This window comes from Danio rerio, chromosome 11 (genome assembly GCF_052040795.2).
Source record: "Danio rerio strain M-AB ecotype USA chromosome 11, GRCz13ab, whole genome shotgun sequence".
Classification (NCBI taxonomy): domain Eukaryota; kingdom Metazoa; phylum Chordata; class Actinopteri; order Cypriniformes; family Danionidae; genus Danio; species Danio rerio.
Genome location: NC_141031.1, coordinates 33,475,174 through 33,489,874, shown reverse-complemented (window position 1 = coordinate 33,489,874; position 14,701 = coordinate 33,475,174). Strand labels below are relative to the sequence as shown.

The window sequence follows — 14,701 nt, the reverse complement described above, 5'->3', positions numbered from 1 at the left end:
TATTCATTCTTGTCATACATTGTTACAAAAATTATGCTATATTGATGTGCGTATCCGAAGCTGTATCCTATCCAGACTAAACACTGCAGCTACCATAAAGTTGTCAATTCACTTTCCATTTAAGCCCATCTTGTTCACACTGAGTTTGACTTTCGCTGCTTGTCCAAACTACAATTGTAAAATGAGTAAAAACAAGGGACAACTTAATTGTTTTTACAAATTTAAGTGGATTGAACATAAAACAATTAAGTTAACTTAATCGATTTGTGTAGGGACAACAGAAGTGAATAGACTGATTTCATGTGGCCGCCACTTTAAACAACAAAATCGAGGCTGTGGTGGCAAGAAACTCGTAAGTATAGCCTGAGTCACATAGGAATGTTGTGTAGCTGGCTGTATATGTTATCAGCTAAGAGAAAGTGACACAAAATTATAATTTCACCGCCTTCCGAATGACCTGAAGGTCCGTTCTGAATGAATAGTGAAAATAAAAGCGATATTGGACCTCATTTTCAGCTAAGTTAAGGGAAACGGCAATAGTTAGGTAACGTTTTCTTTCACAAACACACGTTTTAGATGCCTTTTATCAAACTTAAGTTTAATATAGTAAAAGAATGAGTTGATTAACTTGTCACAACACAAAATTTTGGTACTGAAATAAAAAAATAAAACGTCCCATTTCCCGCTAACATTAAAGGCACTGTTGATACGCTGAGTGCATTCATAAACACTGCTGATTTGCCTTAGTATTCACCAGTGCTCAACAGAAATGGCTGTGATTGGCCGTGAAGGTCATCAGTATACTGCTCTTCACAGATTGCAAACACAGATAGACAGACATTGGATCGTTGTAAAGCCGTGAAGATCAGTCGATTTATCAGCAGCTCATCTGTGTTTGATGTTCTTCACAGCCAATTACAGTAATTTCTGTTGAGCACTGGTGAATACTACGGCAAACCAGCAGTGTCTATGAATGCGCTCAGCGCCGCTTAAAAAGTTCCGCTTGAAAGCTCAGTATTGGGACAACACTATTAAAGACAACACCAGGATGTGCTACAGACGACCTCATTGTTTTATCGCTCACTGGGCTACATAGGCTGAAGCAAAAAAGCGTCTCCATGGGGTTTACCTGCTGCCATGAACTGAAACCTAGGAGGACATTTAAGCATATTACCCTTAAAAGAGATTGTGATGTTGTTAGATGCCTAATCTGCTTTTAATTGTTTGAATTAAACTGAACTGAATGATAATAAAGTCATGTTTACAACATATCTGCATTTTGAAAAAAAAAAAGCGGCATTTGAAATAGCGGCAACAGCTAGAAGTTTGTAGTCCACAGCATGTTGTTGCAATGTTTACAGTGCTAATCCTATACTTCTGGGTTTCTTCCCACCGCAGCCTCGCTTTCATGTTTTAAAATGGCGGCAGCGTAAAATAAGTGAATTGTGTGGAATACAGCATTTTTATAGTGTATATAGTTGTGACAACAGAATTCGCTTTCAAAAAGTTAAAGGGACAGTTCACCCAAAAATAAAAATGACTGGATTCCTGAAACCAGCCATTGACTTCCAAAATATTTTGTTCCCTACTACAGATGTCAATGGCTGCTGGTTCCTAATCTAATTCTGATCTTTCTATTCATCCAATTCTCTTCTTATCCACTGAATATGCAAAAAACCCTTAGTAAAGTATTATTAACTGTCTGTTCAGTATAGTTCGACACACACAGTGTGGATTTAATGAGCATAAAAATAAAGGCTATCACAAAAAATGGCACATGGCAATTCCATTTGTTTGATATCTTGTTTATAGTAACAAAATACTGTTAGTATTATGTCCATATTGCATATGTAAATATGTAAATATGTAAATATGACTGTAGTAAATGCTCATTTAGATATTACGTATTTATCCATGATATGGAATTGATATGCAGTGTGTACAGTATACGACCTCATAGTATTATAATATGGCTGTTTTTAAAGCTGAACTTCTGCATACAACAGATTTACAAAATAATACCAAACACGAAGAATTATCACATTTTAGCAAATCATGTGAAAACCAAATGTTTGATGGTAAGAAAAGAAGAGATGAGGCATGAGTCTGTGTGTCAGACACAGTGAACTGAGAGAGAGTGACAGACGGAGAGAGAAGAAAGATATAAGCACACACCCTGCAAAAAGTGGAGTGAGATAACAACACCAGCCTGTCATAAAGCTTTCTACTTTGGATTTTAAGATGGACGGGTGATAAAAAAGGGACTTAAGCTAAGAAAACTTTCCTGCACGAGTCTTTGAAAGAAGGCTGTATTTCATATTCACTACTGGAACAAGTGGAAAGTGGATTTATTTTTAAGGTACAAGAAATCCCAGATTTAGGTCATTCTCTGTGTGTGGTGGACACCACATTCAAAAGAGGATAGAAAGATCTCCAAAGAGAATTACAGGTTTAGTTACATTTTGTACACTTATATTTTATATATATATATATATATATATATATATATATATATATATATATATATATATATATATATATATATATATATATATATACTTATTCTGTTCACCAAAGGTATATTTATTTAGGCAATTCTTCAATAAAAAAAACATAATTATTGTGAAATATTACCATTTTGTTTTCTAATTTATATAATAAAATGTTATCTAATCATGTGATGGAAAAAATTCTTCAAAAATTCAACATTCCATTCTTCAAAATATCTTCTTTGGTGTTCAAGAGAATATAGAAATTCCTAAAGGATTGGAACCACTTAAGGGAGAGTAAAATAGTGAGCACATTTTAATTTTTGGGTGAACTATCCCTTTAAGTAAGTTTAATAGAATCTAAGTTGAAATGGCAATGAAAATTAAATTGATTTAACTTAAAAAGAAAAAAATCAAGACAGTAAATGTTACAGTGTAAATATTAACAAAACAGCAAGATGCACTGTAAACCAAAAAAATCCAAGTACAGTGTTCCTGCCATCCTTCATCATGGACCCTTTTCACATTTCCAGGTAAACTTAGAGCGCAGTAAACGAGAGAGGACAACAAATATTTATTTTACAATCCTATTTACTGAAACAATAAATGAAAAACTCTACAATGGTTTTATCAAGACTTTCAGAAAAAGGAATACATTTTGTGAGATAACCATAATGGCAACCAGTAGAGAGTAAAACTTCACATTTTCTGTCTTCTACATCAGGGGAAGACAGAAACTTCTGCATCATTTTTTATGTATGTCAGTGCTGTAAATGTGCCAGAAAGTTTAACCTGGTATTAAAAAAATCAATCTGCTGCATCTGATGCTATAGCTGTGTCTTTAATATAATGTAATTACCCCAGGTGTCGCAATCCAATACAACTAGTAACTATAAGCTACTATAGTAACTATAAAGTATATAGTAACTATAAATGACTATTGTTTCTTTTCAGTAGTTTATGTATAAATATGGTAATTCTCATTGTTTAATAAAATTAAATAGATTTTTGGAAATCACCAGGCGACCCCCCCTTCATTGGCCCGTGACCCCCACTTTGAGAACCACTGCTTTACATACTGCAGATACTGCATTTCAAACACCTCGCACAAGTGGTAATTTTTTTTTTTTTGCAATTTGATGTAAATATAATATAACACATACATAAATAAATATAAATCTAAATATTAAAAATGTCCAAGAATTTGAGATGCTGATGACCTTTAAACACGTCAGAACAGTCTTGTGAAAAGGGTCCCTCATCTTTAATGTCATTATTACCAGATAAATCCAGTCTTCAGTTGATAAGTTCTGATTCATGAACAATAAACATCCTTCTCCTGATTTAATTTATTGAATTAACATTATTCTTATCCAGACCATTTATCATTTTTGACATCTCACAAGCTTATAAACACAACAACCGCACTAAAAGACCTCTGCGAAAAAAAAAAACATCAGTTATCAAATTGCTCTTTTACCTGGACCTCGTGGTCTCTTTACCACCATCAGACCTTTTTTGACCATAACCCACTCCATCTTCAGCATTAGCATGTCAGAGCGTGCTAGAAAGGATAATCTTACCTGTCTCTGAGGTCCGTTGTTATCTGCATCTCTCCGCCGGGGCCGTCCGGAGGGCAGCGAGTGACAGGGTGACTGCGCAGGGCTCTCCATTGACGTGGACTGGCCTTTCCCACTCCTCCTGGATGTCTCTTCCTCCGTCAGTGGTAGCATCCCTCGTGTAGTCCGTTCTCCATGGGACGTTTTGGTTCTGACGGATGGATCGTTCCCTCTGTGTCTCCTCCGATCATCTCCTTCCTCCAGAGGGCGTAATTCCTCCGGCTCCTCATCCGTCGTGCCGGAAGTGGTAGGTTCGGCTCCTGGAAGGTGGTGGAAGTCTCTGAGCTCCATTTCCTTGTCTATGATCACCCACTCTTTGCTGTCGAAGTCCTCTTCTTCTGCGAGCGGGACTGAGCGGATGAAGGCATTGCTGTGGGCTTCCTGGTCCACCGATGCAGAGGCTTCATTACGGCCTCTGCAACCGTCCACCGAGAGCATCTGAGCGGGCTGAGAGGAGTAAACGTGACGAGATGGAGAACCCAGAATGTCCATTCGAGAGCTGAGAAAAGAGACATTTAGGGAAGAAATTGTTTATTGTTGGTTATTTAGGTCAATTATACATGACACAAAGCACACACTGTAGAAAAGAATTCTACTAATCTAAAATTCTACTAATTCTACTAATTCTAAAAGGACAATTCTACTAAAGTAACGAAGAGGTCATTTAAACAGAATATTATTATTATATATATATTATAAATATATATTGTGATGTGTTGGGTTGAATTGTAATTTTTGTTTCATTCTCTGAACTACCGATGACATTTTTTTCCGAGTTTAATGTAAACAATTGAAGCATGTTTTGCTGCATTATGATGGATTAAAACTACAATTGTGGAAAGAAGATATATTGAACTGTATTGGACGTGATGCAGACAGTGAAGATAGATGTGCTGTAGTGAGCTCCACTGACTAGCTTTAATATTCATTGAAAATCCTTCATTAATTTACTTTACTGATAGAATATGATTTAATTCAGACATCAGCGTCAGCGTCGAAAAGGACGTAAACCATGACCAGTTTCTAGCATTGCTAAAACAAGCGATCTCGACACGCTAGACAGCATGGCAGAGGATGTGGAAGATGAAATATCATTGCAGATTTTGTGGAAGGAGATTAAAGGTAGGCAAAAAGAAATCAGCAACAAATTGACCAGATGGCCAGTGATCTCTACACCTGACAAAAGTCTTGTCGTTAATTCCAGTTTTAAGAGCAACAAATAATAACTTGACCTTTAGTAGGTCATACTGAAAAGTGGCAGAAGGTAGATTTTTTAGATGATTCATCTGTTGAACTGCATCCCAATTATCACAAATACTGCAGAAGACCTATTGGAACCTGCATGAACCCAATATTCACAGAAATCAGTCAAGATTGGTAAAGGAACAATCCTAGTTAAATTGTGTGAATAGCAACGTCAACAGCCTGAGGTATCAAGACATTTGTGCTACCCATTACACTGCAAACCACAGGAGAGGGAAAATTCATCAGCAGGATAGCACTCCTCATACTTCAGCCTCCACAAGTTCCTGCAAGCAAAGAAGGCTAAGGTGCTCCAGGATTGGCCTGCCCAGTGACCAGACATGAACATTATTGAGCATTTATGGGGTAAGAAGAAGGAGGAGCCATTGAAGATCAATCTAAATAATCTTGATTAACTCTGGGAATCCTGCAAGAACGCTTTCTTCACCATTCCAGATGACTTTATTATTAAGTTATTTGAGTGATTGCAGATATGTATGAAATATATTTTTCCACTGCACTTTGACTTTATATTCTACACTTTAAATTATTTCTGTTAAGTGACAAGACTTTTGTCTAAGCAAAGTCAGGCCTTACTGTCCTAATTAAATATTTTAAAATCAAGGGTTACATATTTTTTATTTTGGTAAGGTAAGTGTAATCTAGAGGCCTTTGCATTGCATTTTATATAAGCCACTTTTGATGATCAACTAGAATTCAAGCTATTATTTGTTGTTCCTAAAACGTGGATAGGCGACAAGAGTTTTGTCAGGTAGTGTGTACTAAATGACCTATATTGAATCCTCTATGTCAACATTATCTGAACAGATGACTGAGATGGAAACTAGAGAAAGCGACACAGAAGATGACGTAAGAACTCTATTGTACTTGAATGAACATGCATCATCGATGGCAAGCAGAAGGACTTTGACCATCTTTGGGAACCATATACTGTATGAATTGTATGTATATTGTGTGTTTGTAAATATACACTTATTTTTTTAATTATTTTATCATTATTTGTCAAGTCAAACTAATATAGAAGGAGAAAAAAAATCCATCCGCCAGTCGGAGGGAGAGGCGGAAGGACATGCAGTAGTTCGGCATTCACGTAAGGAAAAAGGAAACTGAAACCTAACCAGAACAGAATCTCCGCCAAAACGAAACCTCCGCCAAAGCCGAATCTCCGCCAAAATTGAGCAAAAGAAAGTGCACAACAGTTAAAAAACCATCATCAAGTCCCGGAGTGGCAGCCGGTGAGAACTTTACTTTGGTTATTGCATGAAAATCGTGACTGTCATGTCAGTATTTGAGGGCAAATCAACCGTGAAGCAGCATCTGAGTTCAAGTTCGGCACAGAGGAAAAAGTTGCTCCTACAGTGCTTATCTGCCCGCTGCTTAATTACTTGAAGATACAAATAGTTATTTGCAAACTAGAAAATGTTATAAAGCAGAAATGTATAGTTTTGGTTATTTTGATCATCATTTGAGTGCTGTCTGACTGACGTTAAGATGTTAATTTTCCTCCGTGATTCATATGCATGCATGAGCAGATCACGTGCACATAAGCTGATTGCTGCAGTAGCAAAATTAATCGCATTTCATTTATATGTCTTAAAACTAAATATTTAAGTTCAGTATATTAAACTGTACTGGTGATTGTGCTTTAACAAGTGATAATTCAGTATAATACTTGAAAATACTGTGTGAAAAATCAGACAAAATTTACAAATGTTTGTATATATATGTTTATTTGCAATTTAATTACATATGTTGTATTTTTGTTTATTTTAAAGGTTTTTCACCTTTCAACTTTCAACTTTCAACTTTCTACTTTCAACTTTCCAACGTTATACTTTTTACCTGCCTTTCTGCTGCATTTATGATGCAATAAATGGATGAGTGGAATCCAGTTAAAACTCCCTTGATGATGTGTTTTCCTTTCAAGCGGGAAAACTTGTGCATAAGAGAATAGCTTGACAGTGAAAAACCGGGACCAGTGAAAAACTGGACAGTGAAAAAACGGGAAACCAGGAAAACTGGAAACCTGTTTGACTCAAAAAAGGCAAGTGAGAAGATAATATATTCAATTTGAAGAATAACTGTGAAGAATGGCCACACAGGCGGTAGGAAAGTCACTCGAACAACTAAAAGCAAAAAGGACAGTGGAAAAAAGGGCATTCACACGTCTAGCCAACACTATATTCAAAACTTGTAAAAACATGACAGAGATGGATCTTCAAGACAGTTTAAATAAACTCACAATACAAGCAGAGAAAGTCATGGAAGTAAATGATGATCTTGAAGCAGGCATGATTGCAGAAATAGAGGCAAATCTGGATACAGACCAGTCAGTTGAATTAACAGAACAGCAAAAAGACGACCTCGAGAAGACTGCAAGCGACTGTGAGTTAAAACTGGATGAAGTGAAAGTTCTTCTTCATGAAAGGTTATGGACTAGATATGGGGATGTTGAACTGTCCACGGCACTGCAGGTTGCTGAAGCTGAGAGTGATAGAGTCGAAGCAGTAGATCCAACTGGAAATCATGAAGCATACGATTTCATGCTTAGTCACCTTCAAAATCTGATAAAAAATGCAAAGGAGATGTACAGCAAATGGCAACGGTGCATCCCATCAGGTGATGAGAGAGATTTCAGCCAGAGACAAAGAGGACTCGAAGCAAACATTACCAGGTTAGTGGCAAGGAAAGCTGATTTCATGCAAGCAAGACAAGCTGAGGAGGCTAGGAATATAGCACAAGTCCCAGTGATTTCTACTTACCCCATAGCAACAATTAAGTTGAAACCTGCAACACTACCAAAGTTCTCTGGTAGCAAGAGAGATTTTCACAGATGGAAGAAGGATTGGGAGGCACTCCAAAAGCAGGGTGAGCCCACTGGCTCTAAGGAGGTCAAAAAGGTTCAGTTACTAGACAGTCTTGAAGAAAAGATTGTAAGAGAACTCCGCCTTACCACTTATAATTCTGCTGATGACATTTTTCGTGTCTTGGAAAATCGCTATGGCAACAAGACAGCAATTGCTATCGAAATAGTGGAAGACTTGCAAAAAATTCCTCCCATTAGAAGTCACCAACCACGAAAAATAGTTGAACTAATTCGAGAAGTAGAGAAGGCACTTGGAGATTTGAGTGATCTTGGAAATACTGGCGCCATAAACAACCCACTGGTAACAAAGTCGATAGAAGGAAAACTTCCTGAAAGTTTAAAAAAGGAATGGCTTATTCACGTATCTGCCCAACAGAGTGCAGTCACACCAGATAATCGATTTGACTACCTTTTGGATTTCCTCAAAAAGCAAGAGAACATCTACGAGCAATTGGAACAATTAAGACTTGAAGAACCTAACAGAAAGGATGTGCGAAATGAACCTAAATGGGCAAAAACAAAGTCTACAAAATCAAACACTGACCAGGCTGGTTGTGTAGTCTGTGGTGATGCTAAGCATAAATGGAAACTCTACTTCTGTAAGCAGTTCCGGGCATCGAAATTAGTAGATAAAAAGGCTGCAGTAAGTGCACTCGGAGCTTGTAAAAAATGCCTTGAGGTCCATGAGCAGTATTCATTCTGCAAACGAAACTACTTGTGCAAAAGCCAAGACTGTGAAGATGAGGGTGCCCCTGAGCATCACTACTATTTATGCCCTAATGCTAAAAGAGAGGAGAAACGTGCTGACCAAAAAAAGAGCAAACTTTGTCCGGAAACGGAGAAATGTGTAAAAGACTACACTAGAGATCAGCAAGATTTTCTCAGCAGACTTTCACCAGAATTAGCACAGCAGTGTAGAAATGTGTTCTCAAACACTACAGCAAGAGTGTTCAATGTGACAAAGGAAAAGCCAGGTTTACTAGCACAAAGTGGACTGCTAGAATTGCCTGTAATCATGATGCTTCTAAATGTGACAGCCAATGCTGGTCAAAAGATTGGGACATTAATTGATTTGGCATCAGACACTAATTACATAACGCACAGCGCTGCTGATCGTCTGAACCTAAAAGGAGAAAAGATAACTCTTGTAATCCATGGAGTTGGTGGCATGAAGGTTCGGATGAAGACTAAACGTTATCTTCTGAAAATAAGGGTGAGAACCTCCCAGGGAACCTTCAAGTCCCACCAATTGGCGTGCTATGGGTTGGAAAGCATCGCTGAAATTAATAACACAGTGCAACCGAACCAACTGAAAAAATTGTTTCCAGACATACCTCTTGCCGAACTTGCAAGGCCAAAAGTAGTTGACCTGCTTATAAGCCATCGAGAAGGACAGTTGGCTCCACAGAGGATCAGAATTGTTGGAGACCTGGTATTGTGGGATGGTCCACTTGGAAAGACGATTGGAGGAACTCATCCTGAGCTTTTCGAAGATGTGACTGTATCTGCCTACCGGTCCAAGACTCATTTTGCACGATCAATGAGATTGGCTGCTGTTAAATATGAGGAAGTAACTGAGTACAGTCCACCAAACAAACCACTAGCCAGACTCCATGAATCAAGCGTCTCAACCAGTACTCGAGACTTTCTTGAATGGTGGAAGTGGGATTCCATTGGTGCAGCATGTGAGCCAAAGTGTGGGGGTTGTCGCTGCGGGAATTGTCAACCTGGTGGAAAAGAAATGTCTCTTGCTGAGGAGAGGGAGCTGGAGTTAGTAAAAGAAGGTCTCACTTATGTCATGGAGGACAAACACAGCAATGAGCCACATTGGCATGCTAAATATCCTTGGATACAGGACCCAACTTCCTTACCAGACAACAGGCGTGCAGTTGAGGCTACATTTCTGCATACAGAGAAGCAGTTGGCCAAAGATCCTCAGTGGAAAGCAGCTTATAGTGCCCAAGTGAAAGACATGCTTGACAGAGGGGCTGCAGTTAAGCTACCTGAAAGTTCAATTGCTAATTGGGCTGGACCTGTATGGTACGTGAGTCATCTCATCGCTCCAAACCCTCACTCAGTCACAACCCCAGTGAGACTCGTTTGGAATAGCAGCCAGAGATTTAGAGGTGTCAGCATGAATGACCTGTTAATTAAAGGACCAGACGTTCTAAACCAGATACGTGCTGTTCTGCTGAGATTCAGAAGTGGAGTGTATGCTGCATTGGGGGATATTAAGAAAATGTACAACTCTGTTTGGTTGGAGGACCAAGAAGTACATTTGCACAGATTCCTTTGGCGAGACACGGAGAATGAGGAGCTGGGAGAATACGCAATCACAAGAGTCAATATTGGAGACAAACCAGCAGGGTGCATTGCGCAACTGGCAATGCATGAAACTGCTAATTTGCCATCCTTTGCTCACCTTGAAGAGGAACGACGGGTAATCCAACATGACAGCTATGTTGATGATATTCTCACATCTCACAATGACCTTGACCAGCTACAGTCCATTGTGGCAAACACAGAGTTGATCTTGAAAGCTGGAGGATTTCATCTGAAACCATGGGTCTTCTCAGGTCAAAGTGGGAGGGAAAAGTCTGATGATAAGAGCTGTAAGATAAAGGAAAAGGTTATGGTTCTGCCAAACCAATTGCTTGATGATGACAACAAAGCACTTGGCCTAGGCTACTCTGTGGAAGACGACAAGTTGTATGTGATGACAGCCATCAATTTTTCAAAAAGAAAAAAGAAAATTAGACTTGGACAAAACCTAACACAGGAGCAAGTTAGAGCCCAAACACCAAATCCACTGACAAGAAGAGAGCTCTTGAGTCAGGTATCAGGGGTATATGATCCAGTAGGCTTAGTGACTCCAGCCAAACAAAAGGGAGCAATTCTGGTTCGCAGAGCTTTTCAAGAAGCAAAGAATACAAGACTTCAAGTCAATGAAACTTGGGATGTTGCTCTCTCAGATGACCTTAGAGAAGATGCTATCAAACTCTTTGAGGAATACATCCAACTAGGCCAAATTAAATTCACAAGAGCCATAACACCTCCAGAATTTGAAGGACACCCCTGGGCAATAACCTTTTCTGACGGAAGTGAAAACACTTATGGTGCTGTAATGTACTTGAGATGGGACTCAAAACAGGGCCCAGCAATCAGGCTTGTGGAGTCCAAAGCTAAGCTGACTCCTTTAGACCAAAAAGGAGATGCTATCAAGGCAGAGGTGTGCGGAGCTGTGTTCACCTCACGTTTGCGAAAGTACTTTGAGCAGCACAGCCGAATTCAAGTGGAGAGATGGTTCCATTTAGTTGATAGCCAAACAGTACTTGGTGCTATACAACGTGAAAGCTATGGCTACAAAACATTCTTCGCCAATCGGATCGGGGAGATACAAGGAATCACAAAAGCGCAAGAGTGGTGGTGGATACCAGGCCCACAAAACATTGCTGATGTGATAACTAGAGGAGCTAGCCCTCAAAATCTCGATGAAAGTTCAGAGTGGCAAAATGGGCCAAGATTCCTGAGCTTACCAGTAGATGAATGGCCAATCAAGTCAGCTAAAGACTTAGCTATCACTGCCCGAGAAAGCATTAACGAACTTCAAAAGAAAGCGTTTGCAGCTGTATTGACAAGGTCAAAAACAAAGCAAAAGGAGCCGACCATGGAGTCGAAACCAATTGAGAGCCCCAACCTAGTTCGAGCGGAACAAAAAAGACCACCAGCAGGCTTAGCTGTCCTTAACTTGTGTGACATAAAGCGGTTCAGTGACCTGTCACGACTGGTTAAAACAATAGCATGGGTTTGGAGAGCTGCAAAGAAGTTTCTCGGCAAAAAACGGACTGTAAATAAACCAAAGTGGGAGGCAGTCTTGTCATTAGGAACCATTTCAGTAAGAGAAAGAGAAGATGCTCTACGAGATATTTTTCTTGCTGAGCAGGATGGGGTGACCTTTCCAAACACCACTAAAGAGAGGTTAGTTGTCTTTAAAGATCCAGACTCTGGATTGTTGGTCTGCGGTGGTAGGGTGCAGGTCTTTCAAGATGATCAGCTGAGTGTTCCAATTCTTCCTTCCAATTCATGGATTTCCACATTACTAGCTCAAGAATCTCACAAGGAGAGCCACGGAGGCTTGGCTGAGACTCTGCTTAGAATGCGAAGGAGAGCCTGGGTATTAAAAGGCAGAAGAATAGCACAAAAAGTTGTAGACAGCTGTGTACAATGTAGGAAGAACAAAGCAAAAAAGTGTCAGCAAGTAATGGGTGATCTTCCTTTAGAAAGAACCCAACCAGCTGCACCTTTCGAGTTCACAGCATTGGATCTTTTCGGACCTTACCATGTGAAAGATGATGTCAAGAAAAGAGTCTTGCTGAAGGTCTGGGGTGTTGTTTTTTGTTGTATGTCGAGCAGGGCAATCCATACAGAACTGGTTAACTCTCAGTCAACCGAAGGTTTCTTACTGGCCTTTCAAAGATTTGCTACAATTAGAGGCTATCCCAGAAAGATTTTTTCAGATCCTGGTACCAATTTCATTGGAGCAAGACCAGTTTTGCAAGATCTGTACCAATTCCTGGAGGGAATTGACAAATCTACCCTGGAGGAAACAGCAGTAAAACATGGAACTGAGTGGATCTGGAAGATTCACCCAGCTGATTCCCCACATAGAAATGGAGCTGCTGAAGCTGCAGTGCGCATTATCAAGAGGGCACTCCAAAACTGCGGAGGGGAGTCCACCCTCACATACAGTGAAATGCATACAGCCCTTCAAATAGCAGCTAATCTTGCTAATGAGCGACCAATCGATGCCAGGGCACAAACTCAGGAAGGCTGCATTCAATATGTAACGCCAAATTCGCTATTGCTCGGACGAGCGTCTCAAAGTGGTGACATTAAAACTTTTGACTTTTCCAGCTATCCCTTCAAAAGACTCCAAGCAATGCAGTCATTGGTAAATAAGTTTTGGGAACGTTGGAGCCAGCTTGCAGGTCCTAATTTGTTCATAAGGAGCAAGTGGCACACCACGCACAGAAATGTCGCAATTGGAGATATTGTCTGGATCGCAGATCAGAATGCACTCAGAGGACAATTCAAGCTTGGCAGAGTAATCAGTGTCAATCCAGACAGTAAAGGTGTCGTAAGAGATGTAAATATACGAACATTCCCAAGTTACCCTGTTCTGATCACAAAACCATCTAAAGCAAGGGCAAATTCTTCGGAGTCCAAAATCGGTCGAGAGAAGATCCCGAGTACTGTCCTTCACAGAGATGTCAGACGGCTAGTTGTTCTACTTTCTGCAGAGGAACAAAAGAGTAAATAATTCAGAGAACATCCTTTTGAAAGCTAAAAGTAATCGAACTAAATAGTTTGCCTTCAAAGAGATGCGATTTCCTCTTTATCCCAAGAAAATCGAGTGGGAGGTGTCAAGTCAAACTAATATAGAAGGAGAAAAAAAATCCATCCGCCAGTCGGAGGGAGAGGCGGAAGGACATGCAGTAGTTCGGCATTCACGTAAGGAAAAAGGAAACTGAAACCTAACCAGAACAGAATCTCCGCCAAAACGAAACCTCCGCCAAAGCCGAATCTCCGCCAAAATTGAGCAAAAGAAAGTGCACAACAGTTAAAAAACCATCATCAAGTCCCGAAGTGGCAGCCGGTGAGAACTTTACTTTGGTTATTGCAAGAAAATCGTGACTGTCATGTCAGTATTTGAGGGCAAATCAACCGTGAAGCAGCATCTGAGTTCAAGTTCGGCACAGAGGAAAAAGTTGCTCCTACAGTGCTTATCTGCCCGCTGCTTAATTACTTGAAGATACAAATAGTTATTTGCAAACTAGAAAATGTTATAAAGCAGAAATGTATAGTTTTGGTTATTTTGATCATCATTTGAGTGCTGTCTGACTGACGTTAAGATGTTAATTTTCCTCCGTGATTCATATGCATGCATGAGCAGATCACGTGCACATAAGCTGATTGCTGCAGTAGCAAAATTAATCGCATTTCATTTATATGTCTTAAAACTAAATATTTAAGTTCAGTATATTAAACTGTACTGGTGATTGTGCTTTAACAAGTGATAATTCAGTATAATACTTGAAAATACTGTGTGAAAAATCAGACAAAATTTACAAATGTTTGTATATATATGTTTATTTGCAATTTAATTACATATGTTGTATTTTTGTTTATTTTAAAGGTTTTTCACCTTTCAACTTTCAACTTTCAACTTTCTACTTTCAACTTTCCAACGTTATACTTTTTACCTGCCTTTCTGCTGCATTTATGATGCAATAAATGGATGAGTGGAATCCAGTTAAAACTCCCTTGATGATGTGTTTTCCTTTCAAGCGGGAAAACTTGTGCATAAGAGAATAGCTTGACATTATTTATTTTTTAATGTTTCAATTTATTATTATTCTTTATTATCTATGTAGTTTTTTTTTGTTATGTAATTTCAACAGCCG

At 39.2% G+C, this 14,701-nt stretch overlaps 2 protein-coding genes across 8 annotated transcripts in view; one reads left to right on the top strand and one right to left on the bottom strand.

Moving 5' to 3' along the window:
• Positions 1-14,701, bottom strand: part of ttbk1a (tau tubulin kinase 1a) — a 64,699-nt gene that overhangs the window by 17,355 nt on the left and 32,643 nt on the right. For all 7 annotated transcript variants that reach the window (XM_087273906.1, XM_087273910.1, XM_087273905.1 and 4 more), the window contains one exon: positions 4,073-4,607. In XM_087273906.1, coding sequence (XP_087130032.1) covers positions 4,073-4,607 — 535 coding nt within the window. The remainder of the gene's footprint in view (positions 1-4,072; positions 4,608-14,701) is intronic.
• LOC110440103 (uncharacterized) lies at positions 6,456-14,556 on the top strand. Its single transcript, XM_087273904.1, has 2 exons — positions 6,456-6,606; positions 7,147-14,556. The coding sequence occupies exon 2, from the start codon at positions 7,462-7,464 to the stop codon at positions 13,555-13,557; it is 6,096 nt and encodes a 2,031-aa protein (XP_087130030.1). The 5' UTR covers positions 6,456-6,606; positions 7,147-7,461; the 3' UTR covers positions 13,558-14,556.

What these genes read in the sequence shown, in the direction of transcription:
- LOC110440103 (XM_087273904.1), top strand. Translation starts at nt 7,462, where the DNA reads ATGGCCACACAGGCGGTAGGAAAGTCACTCGAACAACTAAAAGCAAAA.